The following is a 14,443-nucleotide window of genomic DNA, read 5'->3' on the forward strand; positions in this document are numbered from 1 at the left end:
ACCATAAACGGATTAAATAAGGTAATATGATGCAAGATGTTTAGCACAGTTCCTGGTCCTATAATCGTCTGCGACTGTGGGCCTGTGACTGTTAAACACTGTGTCAAGTCCTGGGCTGCAAAGATGAGGAAAACTTGGTTGCTTGTGAAGCTCAGTCTAGTGGGGTGGAAAGAGCCTCAGTCGGTCATCATCAGGGGATGTGGTAACGGCCACGATAGAGATGTGAGGAGGATCATGGGAGCACAGGCAGGGCTGGAAGTCAGAGAGCAGGACTTCTGGGGAGCTGAGTCTTCACGCATTAGCAACTGGCCCACATGGGGGGCCCACTAGGAGGCTGCCATTGGTTGAGTGGTTGAGGTGAGAAGATGATGAGGCTCAACCAAGGCCACAGTAGAGGAGGCGGGGATGGGAGGGAGAGTTAGCCGATGGAACTGACAGGAAGGAGAGATTGACCAGATGAGGGGGTGAGGCAAGAAGGTGCCAAATGTCGAGCTCCTCAGATGACCCCACGCTGTCTTGGGTGGGAGGTTCTCTTTGCAGGTTTCTAACTTAATTCGGGTGGAACAGGACGCTAGGATAAGCCCCAGATAACCTTCACACCTGAGAGGGGCCCATGTGCTGGCATTTTCCTGCACTGCAGAGCCCCATCAAAGAGGACTAGTACTCAGGATTAATTTTTTATTTTGGCAATTACTGCCCAAGCCAAAAAAACATGTTTATATATTAAGAAAGATTAACCACCTATTTAAAATATTTATCATGCATCTGCCTGTCTTGTTGACTTCAGGGAACCTCGCTCCCTACCTTCCAGGAGCATAGGACGGTGCTTTTACAGTTTATCTTTTAGCCTCATGACCCTTTTTTGAAACAGAATCTCACTGGAAATGTTCAGTGTGTTGAACAGATGTAAAAGAGGCTGCTTTGATGGAACCGATGGCCTGGAACCATGCCCATGCTGCCCTCCTGCATGGTGCGGGAAGGCCTCTGGGAACCCAGAGCCCTGGTACCACAATCTAGCCCAGTGGTTCGGTTCTCAAAGGGCAGCATCGTCAGCATCACCTGCACTTTTTGAAATGCAGGTTCTCAGGCCTCACCCTAAACCTACTGAATCAGAACCTCTGGGAGTGAGGCCTACTATCTGTGTTTTAACAAGCCCTCCAAGCGATTCTGATGCCCGGAAATGGGCAATGACTTGCCTTAAACCATTTGGGAACTCTGATGGGATTCAATTATTGAGTGTGTAATGTGTACGAAATTCTAGAGTATGTGCTGCAGGTGTACCATGAAAGTTAAGTCTCTGTGTTGTTGTCTGTTGCTGAGTAACAGATTAGCCCAGAGTTTAGCCACTGAAACAACAGGGTCATGAATCTGGCTGCACCTTTGAGGGGTCCTCCATCTCAGGGTCCCTCGTAAGGCGGTGGTCACAGCGTTGGCCAGGGCTCAGTCATCTCAAGGTTCAGCTGGGGCAGGATCCAACTCTAAGTTCACTCAGTGGTTGTTGGTAGGATTCAGATTCTTAGGGATGGGTTGGCTGACAGCCGTGGTTCCTTGCTGGCTGTTGACCCAAGGCTGCCCTCAGTTCCTTGCCACAGGAGCTTCTCACTGGGGCGGCTCACAACATGGCAGCTGGCTTCATCAAAGTGATCAAGCGAGACAGAGTGAGAGAGGGTACCCGAGGCAAAAGTCATAGTCATTCATTTCAACCTTGGAAGTGACTTGTGCTCTGTGCTGTTCCTTAGAAGTGAGTCACTAGGTCCAGCCCACATTCAAGGGGAGGGATTATGCAAGGGCGTGCATACCAAGAGGTGGGGATCTTTAAAGATCCCACAGCCCCTGTCTCTGCCCTTGCATTTATAATTAGGGCATCAAATAAGTACACACCTAACTGTGGAATCAGTCAGCATACGGTGGTCACAGGGGCAGGCGCAAGTTCAATGGCCGTTCAGAGGGAAGTAAAACTCTCCGGTTGGAGGAACTGGGAAGGCTTCCTGGAGGAGGCAGCATTAACAATGGCTCTTGAAGGAATGGATGACACGCCAAGGGCCAAGAAGGGGAGGCCAAGTAGAGGACATGGCATAGGCAAAGGGAGTGAGGTGGGAAAGTGAAGGGCCAGCTCAAGTATCACAACCATCCAACTTGGGTGGAGCCTAGATAGAGAGGGAGAATAAAGCTGATGATGGCGATTGGAGCCACAACCTGGAAGGTCTCCACTGTTGGAGCAGCTCTCACCTCAACTGGGGGTGGGGATGGGGATGGGGGCCAGGAGAGGCATGGCTTCTATTATTACTGCAGCCAGGACTGAGAGGCTCCGAGCCCAGTGCACCGCTGCCCCACCAGCCTGGCCCCAAGGTCCACACCCATCTCCTCTTGCAGTTCGGACGCACTGAAGTCATCGACAATACGCTCAATCCTGACTTTGTACGCAAATTCATTGTGGATTACTTCTTCGAGGAGAAGCAGAACCTCCGTTTTGACCTGTAAGTGGAAAATGATGCTGAGGTTGGAGCTGGGGGAGGAACCCACTGGTGGGAGATGGGGCTACAGGACCTGTGGTTAGGGCAGGAGTTCTCCTTACCAGGGTGGGTGGGGGAGGTGTGATATTAGAGGAAGCCCAGGGCTGGGCTTGGATGCAAGTGACAATTAGCTGAAGTCCAGCCCTGCCCTCAGCAGGAGATGGGAAGGAGGTAAGGAGAGGGAACGAAGCTGCCGCCCTCCATTTGTCTCAGTTAAGTGTGGGCAGCAATGAGCAAGCTCCCTGGCCCTGGGGGCTGGTTGAGGAACGATCTTGGGGGCAACTCTAGCTCTACCTCTGGGGAGCCCTTTTCTCTGCAGGTGACCGGGAGGTCCCCATTGACCTCATCCTCTGTCCAAGCTTGTTCGGGAGAGGGTCCCCTCCAGTGTCCCCCTCCCACAGAGGTACCCAGGCTTGTTGGGCTCCAGGCATCTGCATGTTCATCGCAGAGATGCAGAGGGCCCCTCTGTTGCCGGTGAAGGTGATGGTGGCATTTTAGTGTGCTGAACAGGTCGGGGAGGGTTATTTTTTGTTTTTATGGGATGTGGGCTGGTTAGAAGGGTCTATGTCCCAGAGAATTGTGGACAGAATAGGAAAAAAAGAGAGTTTGGGGTCTAGGGGAGCAAAGGGAAAAATGCAGTGGAAGGAAGTGACCTTGGAGGGAATGATGGGGGCTTGAGGCCGAGGGCACTCAGAACAGCCCAGTGCAGAGAAGGCACCTGGTGACATTTTGGAGAGAGAAGTTCTCAGGGCACGGGGCTGGTATGAGGATAACTGCCCCTCAGCAGGAGGCATCCCGGCCTAGCTGGTGAGTGGGGGGATGCTGGAGGAAGTGCTCCAGGTGAGCAGGCTCCAGGTGAAGGGAGGTGCCCAGCTGTGGGTCAGCCTGCCTGCAGCTGGCCTGGCTGAGGTGGAGGTGTTAACACCTCCCTCCTTCTCGAGTGACCGGGCCTGAGGGCAGGTAGGGCAGGCCTGGGCAAGGGGAAACAATCAGGGAAGGTCAAAGGCAAGGTGCTGAACTCCACGGGCAGCTGAGCCTTAGCTGGGAAGATGGCAGAACAGGAGCGAAGGGCAAGGTGGCTCAGCCACCTGTGAACCAGCCGGGGGTCAGAGCAAGTTTATTTTATTTTTTCAATTTTTAATGAGGTATAACATATATATAGTGAAGTACACAGACCCCATGATGCATTTTTACATCTGTTTACACTCATGTAACCATCACCTAGATCAGGAGACAGAACACGTCCAGCACCCAGAAGGCTCCCATTTGTGCCTCCCAGTCGTTACTCCAGAAATATCCACTGTGTTGGAGCCTGCTTTTGGGGGAGAGGCGTCCTGACTCCTGACTCAGCTCCAGGGCCCAGGCAGGGTTGGGCGGGCTGCCCCGGCTGCCTTCCCCATCTCTCTGTGTTCCCCGCAGATACGACGTTGACTCCAAGAGTCCTGATTTATCCAAACACGTGAGTCTGCCCATGACCACCCAGGGGTTCTGAAGGTCTCTTACATGCCAAACTCTGAGTCTCTGTGACACAGCATGTGTCTGAGGCTGCATGCTGTCATTTCAGAGCCCTCACATGTCCAGGGGTCGGGGGATAGGGGAGGTGGGTAGCTGTGAGCAGAGTGGGTGACACTGCTCTTTTCTGTACCCTGATGCAGGATTTCCTGGGCCAGGCCTTCTGCACCCTTGGAGAGATCGTGGGGTCCCCCGGGAGCCGCCTGGAGAAGCCCCTCGTGTAAGTGTAGAGGGGAGTGGGGCTGTCTGGGTTGCTTCCCCAGTGATAGGCCAACTTCTCACCCACACCTGCTGTGGGCTGGCCCAGGGTAGGGGCAGAGCAGTTGGCCAGTCATGACAGATGATGAGGGATAAGGAGACCCCATGGGCCCTGCCCTTGCAGGGCTTTCAACCCAGTTAACCTGGAGGGAGCCAGGCTCGGTCCTTAGAGCCCCATATTCCTAGGATGGCCTGAGATACCGTCTAGTCCACTCCCATCTCCCACTCCTACCATTGTATAGGGGAAGAAACAGAAGCCCAGAGAGGGGAGGTGGGTTGCCCAAGGCCACACAGCTAGGAAGTGGGAGAACTGGGATTTGAACCCAGGGTTCTGCTCACATAGCACATTCCCCGACTTACCTACACCCTGTTGTAGGCCAGAACTGGGCATGGTGAGGCCCTCCCCATCTCACCCTGCCCCTGACAGTCTGCATTGTAGGGCCGCAAGTGCTCTTAGAGGAAAGCTGTTACTCTGAGCAGACTCTGGGATGAGGAATCCCAAGGCTTCTCGCAGTGGAGCCTGAGGGTGGCTTCAGGGACCAGCCAGGGCTGGCCAGGTGGTGGAGGGGACCCTCTCATCCCTGTGTCTCAGGAAGCCCCAGGGGCAGGGCCCGGGCACGAGAGGCCCCCAGATTGGGAGAAGCGTTCAGGGCAGGGTGGGCAGAAAAGGGGCACCAACCCCCTGCTTGTTTCCGCCAAGTCCACACTGGATGCTGTCCCCTCCCCAGGATCAGTAGCTGCAGAATGTGTTATTGTTGGGCGGGGGATCTCTCCCAGGCTTTTGTGTCTGACCCCCAGTAACTGTACAGTAACTTCAGGGCCCCCAGAAAGGCCTCTCTGCCCCCAAAAAGACCTCCTCCTCTGGGTCCACAGAATATAATAATTCCTATCATTTATCGAGAATGGGGAGCAAACCCAGGTTAGAGGGGGCCTCTGAGGCTTATAGAATTTGGGGTTCTGGAGGGAGTGTGTGTCTGCCCCTCTCAGCTCCCAGCTGCCTGGTCAAAAGCCCATGCATCCTTGGGTCTGCCTTCTGCCTGCTGTTGCCTGGCCCACCTTTGGTGGAGGGGCACACCTTCTGGGGGGACTGAGGAAGACGTCAGGTAGGAGGTGGCTAGTGAGCTGAGCTTAAAGGGCAAGGAGGATCTTGGAGAGTTTGGGTGTTGGTGAAGGAGGGGGACCTCTTTCCCCCACCGAAGGTTTCCTGTGTCTAAGTCTAGTTGTGTCCCTGGCTGGACCTACGAAGAGCTCCCTTTGCCTGGACATCTGTTCTGGGCCGGACACTGTTTTGCTTCTGTGATCTCATGTGATTCTCTCAGCAGTCCCCCCATTTCGCAGCCCACACTGAGGCTCCCAGTAGAGCAGCGGTTCTCAAAGTAGAGCAGGCATCGGCATCACCTGGAGGCTGATGGTAAAGCGGAGAACTGCTGGGCTCCACCCCCAGTTTCTGATCCACTAGGTCCAGGCTGGGGCCTGTGAATTTACATTTCTAACACATTCCTAGGGGATGCTGACACTACTGGTCCAGGGACCACATTTTGAGACCCACTGAGGTAGCATACCTTGCTCAGGGCTTCATAAAAAGGTTTGGGAGGGAGACCCCGCCCTCCCCTGGCCTGTGGCTTCCAGTCCTATGTGGATACTTGATCCAGAATAGAAACCTATCTCTCAGAATCTGAATGCCAAGTGCTCTGGTCCCTCAGGACAGAGGTACTCCGCTCATGGCATGCTCTCTCTCTCCCTCTCCCTCCACAGGATAGGAGCATTCAGCCTGAATTCCAGGACAGGCAAACCCATGCCAGCTGTCTCCAACGGGTAGGTCAGCAGACATCTCTGGCCCTGGAGCCGTCAGACATCCAGCCAGCTGTGCAGAGGGATCCTCAGAGTCTGGGGCCAGTCCCTGCTCCCGCCACTGCATTCAGCCCTGGTCAGGGGGAGCTAGAGGGTCCTGGGTCCCTCCTCAAGGACCCAGACACTTTGGGCCACTCTGTAGCGGGCCCCTCCCCCATCCAGGCTAGAGCTTGAGCATCCCCAGCCCCAGTGGCTCATGGGACTTTGGGGAGCAAAGTGGGACTTCGAGGTAGGGGTCCTTTCCAGGAATCAGCAGGGGCTGAGCTCTCCCCATCCCCTTCCTCTCTCCCTGGCCTGTTTTCTTCCATTTCCCACCCTTCTCTCTCTCCCTCTTTCCACCCTCATCCCCCATCCCCCAGCTGCTTCCACTGCTGGATGTTGGCCTCCTCCTCACAGAGTAAATTCAGCTAAAGCCTCACTTTTTGCATTTGCTCACCAGCTGCAGTGGGCCAGCCTCACTCCCCCAGACCCCACCCTGGTCACCTGCTTTTGGCTGGCCTCATGCAAACATGGGCAACCTAGACCCTCCCCACTCTTTCCCTCTCCTTCTCTCCTGGTTGGACTCACCCTGGTGGGGACAGGGGAGAGAGCATCTGCTTGGGGGACCAGTCTGGAGGCGCCCCCCACAGAGGAGCATTTTGGCTGGGTAAGTGGAGCTCCACTGGCCTTTGCTGAGGGCTCCCAGGAGTCAGGGTCCCAGTAGCTGGACTGGCCACCAGACAAGCTAGATGTGGGATGGGGCCCCCAGGGGACCCAGGGATGCTCACAGCCCAGGAAGGGTGTGGATGCTAATTTACAAGGGGAGTAGATAAGCAGCAGTGGGAGAGGGAGCAGAAGTCAGGGAGAGAAGCGTGAGGGAGGGCGAGAAAGATCAGAGGGAGGGAGGGAGGGAGAAAAGAAGACCGAGCAGGTTGGGGCTGGAGAGGAGGGAAGGAAAGATCAGAAATAGAAGAGGGGCTCCGAGGCAAAGAGAGGAACAGATGGAGAAACATTGGGCGGAGGAGGCTGGAGTGAGAATTCTATCTCCCCGGTCAACATCTCGTGTCTTTACTACCAGGGAGGGCCAGACCTGGGTGGGAGGGCCTTTGGGGTACTCAGCTCAGCAGCCCAACTCTAGGGGGACAAGCTGGCAGGGGACCCTCCAGATGTAGCCCCTGCTCTGCTCACCTGATTTGGAGAGATCTGGGCTGTCTCATCAGCCCCGGGGGCCGGCTCCCCTGCCTCCTCTGTTTGGGAGCCTCTCCCTCCAAGAGCTGGCACTGGGGAGAGCTCCATCAGTGGTTCTCAAAGTGTGTTCCACAGACAGTATGCTGGTGGCCCCAAGGCTGGCTTGAGGTGGGGCCAGATTTCATCAGCTTTGCACAATTGTGAAGCAAAAGGGGCAGGGAGGGAAACGATGCTCCTTGAGAGCCTTCTCTGTGCCAGGCACTGTGTGTGCATATTAGTTAGTAAAATGGGTACTGCAATCACACCCATTTTATGGGTGAGGAAACTGAGGCTCAGAGAGGTGCAGTAATGATCCCAAAGTCACGCAGCTGCTGGACAACCTGACATTTTCTTCTCCCTCCCAGTGGCCCCTGGCTGCACTGGGACCCCCCCGGGTTAGTCCAAAACATCAGAGTGGGATGGGCTGGTGTCTGGGGAGGAGTCCCTCCTGACCAAGGGAAGAGGTGTAGATCCCCTGGGTGGAGCCCCAGAGGGGATTCTCTGGGTGGGCCGACCTCATGTCCTGGTTGCCCACATCATTGAAGAGCCCCCTGGTTGGCCGGGCTCTCTCTTCCCCGGAGAGACCCCAGCCAAGGAGTTCAAGGGGAGGTGGCCATGGAGAGAGCCTAGGTGGGCTGCCACCAAGAGGACACCAGCCCTCCTGCCTTGCTCCCTCTTGCTGCTCTCCCTCCCACAATGAATCAGAGCAGCTCAGAGCTGGAATGTTCTGGGACTCTGGGGGTCAGCTGGGAGCAGGGTGGGGTGGCTAGCCCATGAGGTCTTTTGCCCACAGAAGTGGTCTTTGGATGGAAAGTTTGAGAACCACTGGTGCAGAAGCCTCCGGGTGAGTCTGGACGCTTTTCCGATTCGAGGACTTTCCCTGGAGACACTGCCCCTCCTGGCGGGCTCTCGGGAGCAGGGGGCGGGGCGGCTGCAGGCCTGGGGCCTGACCCAGGAAGCGGTGCATTAGGCCACACTGCCACGAGTATTTCAGGAGACTCTGTCTTCTCAGGGGCTTTGGGCAGATCTGCAGGATGGTGGGGTGAGGGGAGGATGAGGAGGGCCTGAGCCCGGGAGTGTGCAGGCTCTTGTCTCTGTCTTTGTCTGACTCTCCACTCTTCCATCTTCTCCTCTCCCAGTGGTGTCCCAGGGAAGAAATGTGGCACCATCATCCTGTCCGCTGAGGAGCTCAGCAACTGTAGGGTGAGTGGCAGAGGGACTCTAGGACAGGACTTGGTGGGGTGGGGGGGATGAGCAGTGATGTGGGCAGGCTGGCCTCCCTGTGACCCCAGGACCATGTGTTGCCCTTGGAGGGAGGTGGGGGAAGAAGGGCTCCTCAGTCTGACATGGCTGTCATAGAATTCTATAACATCAGAGCTAGACGGCGCCTTCCCTTTGTACAGCTGAGCAGACTGAGGCCCAGAGAGGGGAATGAACTCACCCACAGTCAGCAGAGCTAGGCCGGGAGCCCTGGTCCCCTGGCTCCCATGCCAGGGCTCCTTCTACTCGCATCACGGCCACCGCTCACGTGTCCTTGAGCCGAGACTTGGCACCAACACTGGCAGCAGCAGGGCCTTTTCAGTCTTGGAGCCTGGGCGCTTGGCATTTAGTTGTCATTTTTCACTTTTAGCTCTGGAGTAAGGTGACACCCTGCATGGGGCTGAGAGAGTGTGGTTGGGGGTATGTGTGTGTGTGGGGAGCTGGAGTCTGCGATCAGGTCAGCCTGATTCTAAAACCGTGGGCTCATTCCCCCAAACCACCCAGGTTTGCATGCCTCTTAGGTTAATTAGGAGCCATGGGTGGGACATGGTGGGTCCTGGGGAGAAGAGGAGGAGGCAGTGACAGAGTGTGAGCACGAGACGAAGCCTGGGGTAACCTGGGAACCCAGCTTCCCGTGGGGCTGAGTCCAGCTCAGGTGGAGGGAGGGATGAGGAGAAACAAGATTTTCTGACCTTCCTGGGAAGTCAGTACAACTATTGCAGCCATTAGCTATCAGTATTTGCTATATTAGAAATTAAAACTGAGAAAAAAATTCAAATTATGTATTATATTTAAAAATAGCAATAGTTTAACCCATTACATGTTAACAGAAATAACATCTTTTTTTTAAATTTTTAAATTTTTGAGGACGATTAGCCCTGAGCTAACATCTACCGCCAATCCTCCTCTTTTTTTGCTGAGGAAGACTGGCCCTGAGCTAATGTCTGTGCCCATCTTCCTCTACTTTATATGTGGGATGCCTGCCACAGCATGGCTTGCCAAATGGAGCCTAGGTCCACACCCGTCATCCCAACCGGTGAACCCCAGGCTGCCAAAGCAGAACACGCAAACTTAGCTCCTGTGCCACCGGACTGGTCCCTAACGTCTTTTCTGAAAAAATATTTTCCAGAACAAAAGTCTGTTAGTGAGAAGAAGGCCTTACTTTACATTGTTGTAACTCTTTTTAATGTTGGCTGCACATAAGAGAGCTGGATTCTTATATCGGCTTCCACAAACAATCTGTTGTGATATCACTGTTAGGTAACCTCTAGAAAACTCCACGTTTTATTAGCATTACTATGAAAATAGCTTTGGTCTCCTGGAACCCCCAGGGTTCCTGGGCCATACTTTGAGAACTGCTGGGCTAGAAGTATCATGGTGTAGCCAATATTAATTGAGCAATTATTCTGAGCCACACACTATGCTAAGTGGTTTACATGTATCGATTTATTTATCTGATGTATTAGTAGTATGGTATACTATAATATCTGATATATTATGGTCCTCATTTTACAGAGAAGTTAAGTGACCTGCCCAAGGGCACACAGCCACTGAGTAGAAGGGATTTTGAACCCTGGCAGTCTGGTTCTTGAGCTAGGGTCTTTAACCACGAGGTTGTGGCCTTCCAAACTCTGCTTTCAGGGGCTTCCAGTTGGAGAATTAGACACAGAATTGACAGGACAGGGCAGCACAGCAGTGATCAAATCAACTCCTACGCAGCTGCTCGGTCTGGTTTCTCTCCTCCTCTCTTCAGCTCAGAGAGTCAGAGGAACTTGACAGTAGGAGCAGACCTCCCTGATGTCCCCACCCAGCAGAGGGCTCGGCGCACAGTAGGTGCTCTCGGAGGATCTATCACGAATCTGGGACTGACGGAATCGGAAGCACAGACCAAATGTTGCGTATAGCAGATGATTATGAAAACTCCCGTGTGTGCTGAGGATCTGGATGCTGCTGGAACTCAGACAAGGGAAAGAACGCAGCTGCCATGTAGAACAGAGCTCCTGTTGAAGCTCCCTGAGCCTCAGTTTCTCCACCTGTATGTTGGGGCTGATAGGGTTGCTGTGAGGATTAAAGGAGATCACGAAGGCGACGGTGCTGTGGCTCCTCGTGGGTGCTGGGGGAGGGCTGAATCTGAGTTCCTTGAAGCCTAAATTCGGTTTCCTCCCAGCTTCCAGCTGAGCAGGTGACTTCCCCCCTAGTTTATAATTAAATAAGCTAATGTAAGTGAAAGTGCTGTGGAAATCCTAAAGCTCTAGGCAGTGCTGGGCACTATGATTGGTCTAGGTATCTGGGATTGGCAAACAGCCGGCGTTTAATACTATCAGGCCCCTCCGTCCTCCTCTTCCTCCCCCTCCTCCCTCCACTCTGTCACCCAGGGAGGGCGGCAGCGCTTCCTTTAAGCCGCTGGGGGAGGACGGCTCCCTCCCTTCCTCCCGATTGTCAGCTCCTCTTTTGGGGCCTCTTTGGCTGAGTTCTGACTTTCCCTAGAATACTTGTGAGGAAAAGAGACTAATCCCAGCATCTGGCTGAATTAAAATAATTACCTCGGAACGGCTCAGCTTCTGTCGCTGCAGCCCAGCGTTCGGTGGGAGGATCAAAGGAAGAGGGTGGAGTCCGAGAGATGGTTTTTCCCCAGGGCTGGGCTTCCTGCTCGAATGAATACTTTCTGCAGGCAGACAAACCTCCCTCGTCTTTTGTCCGCGGGGATGGCATGGGCGGCAAAGGGGGACAGTGGATTCCAGCGGGTCACCTGCAGGCTGTGAGAGGGTATAGAAAAGCCTCGCACATCTAGACTTTAAATACCGAGAAAGTTCCAGCTTACTGGAAAGATCCAAAATACTGTTCAGTGGTGCTTGATGTTGACAGCGATGAGCCTAGGCTCCTGAAGGGCCTCGGAATCACCAGAGATCTAACTTTGCTCAGCAGTAAACTGTTGTTATTCCATGTGACACTGACTGACATTTGCGTAGTCCTCATAGCTCAGGAGACTCATGTTTACAGTTTGTTTGGTTCTCACTGCAGGGCTGGGGAGGTGTGAGTGACCTGGGTTTATAGATGCAGAGAGGTTGAAGTGGCCCAGGATTGCTGGGGTTCTTGGACTGCTAATCCTCAGGAAGTCTTTCCCGCACCCACGGAGCCACGAGCCTTGTTGTCCGTGGAGCAGCCATGGGCCTTGTGGTCTTTGTGGGGCCAGTAGCCTTTAGCAGGCATGGCAAGTGGCTGGGCTTCTGGAGAGAGGCAAGGGGTGTTGCCAACGTGGCCAGGGGAGCTCCTTGCCCTCCTCTTCCCAAACCCTTGGCTTCCCCTGGGCCTGCTAGGCACCCAGACCTGCCTCTCTCTGGATTCAGGACTTCCTGGCTCAGGAGAGCACATCCTCACCGCCTCCCAGTCGGGTCCCCGCACACACGGGCAAGAGTGTGCCTCACCACTCATAACCCAAGGGAGTTGAGCGTCATGATGCACCTGCCCCCCACCCCTTAGATATCCCAGCCTGCTCGTGTACTCATTTCATTGCAGCAAATATGCTTTGACTCAGTCCTTGCCCTCCCAGAGTTTCCAATTTACTGGGAGAGACAGAAATGCCAACCAGCAATCACAGTACAGCGGTGGTTCTCAAGCCTGTCAGACCCATTGCCTCTTTTTTATAACAAATATTTCATAGCACTCTTTACTATCCTGGAGGAAAATTTGTGGATAATACTATATAATATGCCAAAAAACATACAAGCGAGAGAATGAGCCCTTGCAGCTATCTGGGGGAAGATGGGGCCAGGCAGACAGAACAGGCCATGCAAAGGCACTGGGGCAGGGGAAGAGTGGTGAGTGATGTCAGAGAGGCGAGGGGGTAGGTGGGAGTGGGGGCAAGATTGTGCAGAACCTTGTAACGGGAGATTGCCAGCCTTGAATACTGACGAAATCAGAGCTCTCATGGTTCTAAAGACAAGCTTCAGGGAGAACCCAGTGTCCAGGGAATAGAGGTAAAGTGAAATGGGGGAAAGTGGCAAAGGTTTTCTGAGACTCAAAGGGATGCAGGTTGATGTTTAGTGAAGACTCATGTTGTGGCTACACGGCTGTGTGTCCAGCATGTGAGTGACCAGCATGCAAACATCACTCTTTTAAAAATTAGTTCATAGTTTTTGGGTCTTAGAAATCATTTCTCTCGTTCAAACCAAACCAAACAAAAATGTTTTTCCTCATGCTAAAACAATGACATGTTCATTGTGGACAAGTTGAAAATGCAAAAAATAGAAAAATCACCCAGAGACAATCACTGTTGACGTTTTAATGTGTTTCCTCCAAGCCTCTTTTCTGGGTGTACGTGTATAGAGTTTTTTCTTATAATTAGTAGAATATGGTGTCCTGATTTATTTTCCCATGTCATTAGATATTCTTGGAAAACATGTATCCAATAGCTGCATATTATTTCTCTGTTGTATGGATGGGCCATAGTTTATTGAATCTATTCTCTTAGAGGAAAGAATATAATTAATACTGCAGTGAACATCCTCGTAGCCGAATGGCTCCATTTTTCTTTTGAACTTTAGTTGGTGGATTTTGGTTAGTATCCTAGACACACAGGCTTAATGAGTGGGAGGGAAAATGGCCAACTGGAGTTTTCAGCCTTGAATGACCAAATCAACAGATGCACAGCTGAGTGGATTGTTGAAGAAGTCGATCATTAAGATGGCAGAGAAGAACCAGCCTGACCTCCACGTGGGCTTGTGAGCAGCAGGGCAAAGTGTTTAAGAACTTGGACTCTGGATCCAGACTAAGTGCCATTGCTCACCAGCTCTGTGACCCTGGACAAGTTACTTGACCTTTCTGCGCCTTAGTTTCTTCATTTGTAAAATGGCTTTATTTAAATTTTTGATATTTTATTTATCGTGGATTTTTGCATTGATTTTGATTTTTCAAAATATCACATTAAAATTTTTATTTTGATTACTGAGATATTTGACACCCCTTACATTTTTCACTCTCCTTATTCTGGTTCTAACCCTGGGGGGTGCTAGCAAGACCCAAACCAGAGCAGCCTTCCATTCTCCCCTCCTGGGCCTTGCCACCCTCTCCCGGCCTTCAGCCCACCTGCTGACCTCCGGACCTGACCTCTGACCTCCACAGCCCTCTTCTGAGTCAGGGAGAGCTATGTGCTAGAGTGGGCCAGGCCCCCCTGGATTGAAAGACTGTTCACTGTGGTCTCCCAAGCAGCCTGATTAACATGCGGAGAGATGCAAATTGAGGCAATCCTGCTGTTTTAGAAGAACTTAATATGTTTTTTTAAAGGATAGGGTGAAAAGGCAGAAATTGCAGGAAATTATATATTGCAGGAGCTGCTTTATCTTCTCCGCAGTTGATTTCAGAGACGCTTCTGGTTCGGGAACAGCTTTTCATGTGCTCAGAGAGCCCCACCCTCAGGTTGAGGCTGTCAAACAGCATGACCTCTGACCCTCAGCCAGAATTTGCTGCTCCCGAATCCTGCTGGCCCGGTCCATCATAATGCCGCTTCCCCAGCCTCTTCCTGGGCTCACACTACACCAACAATCCATCCATTCACTAACCCTCATTTAAGGGGCGCAGTCAGAGCCATGTTCATATGACTGTTGGTATAATTCAGAGCCACCTTCAAAACACAGTCCCCAGACAACTTGTCTCAAGGACTCCACATCAGGTGTGCATCCATCAGGGGGCACTTTGCCTTGGTTACAGCCTAGATATCTCTCTGAAGATCTGTCTTATTCCCATGGATTCACAATGGCACAACAATACAGATTATCATAATGGGGTTTGGAGAATGTCCCTGGGTCTAGATTGTGTTAGGAAGGGCAGATCAAGTTGAGCAACGC

The 14,443-nt window shown here is 52.8% G+C and overlaps 1 protein-coding gene across 3 annotated transcripts in view; it reads left to right on the forward strand.

Moving 5' to 3' along the window:
• Positions 1 to 14,443, forward strand: part of CPNE5 (copine 5) — an 85,919-nt gene that overhangs the window by 33,893 nt on the left and 37,583 nt on the right. For 2 of the 3 annotated variants that reach the window (XM_046638752.1, XM_046638751.1), the window contains exons 4-9: positions 2,374 to 2,477; positions 3,933 to 3,972; positions 4,169 to 4,245; positions 6,039 to 6,098; positions 8,134 to 8,184; positions 8,480 to 8,543. In XM_046638752.1, coding sequence (XP_046494708.1) covers positions 2,374 to 2,477; positions 3,933 to 3,972; positions 4,169 to 4,245; positions 6,039 to 6,098; positions 8,134 to 8,184; positions 8,480 to 8,543 — 396 coding nt within the window. The remainder of the gene's footprint in view (positions 1 to 2,373; positions 2,478 to 3,932; positions 3,973 to 4,168; positions 4,246 to 6,038; positions 6,099 to 8,133; positions 8,185 to 8,479; positions 8,544 to 14,443) is intronic. The other variant, XM_046638753.1, reaches the window with a different exon arrangement.

The sequence above is a fragment of the Equus quagga genome, chromosome 15, assembly GCF_021613505.1.
Source record: "Equus quagga isolate Etosha38 chromosome 15, UCLA_HA_Equagga_1.0, whole genome shotgun sequence".
In the NCBI taxonomy this organism is placed as follows: domain Eukaryota; kingdom Metazoa; phylum Chordata; class Mammalia; order Perissodactyla; family Equidae; genus Equus; species Equus quagga.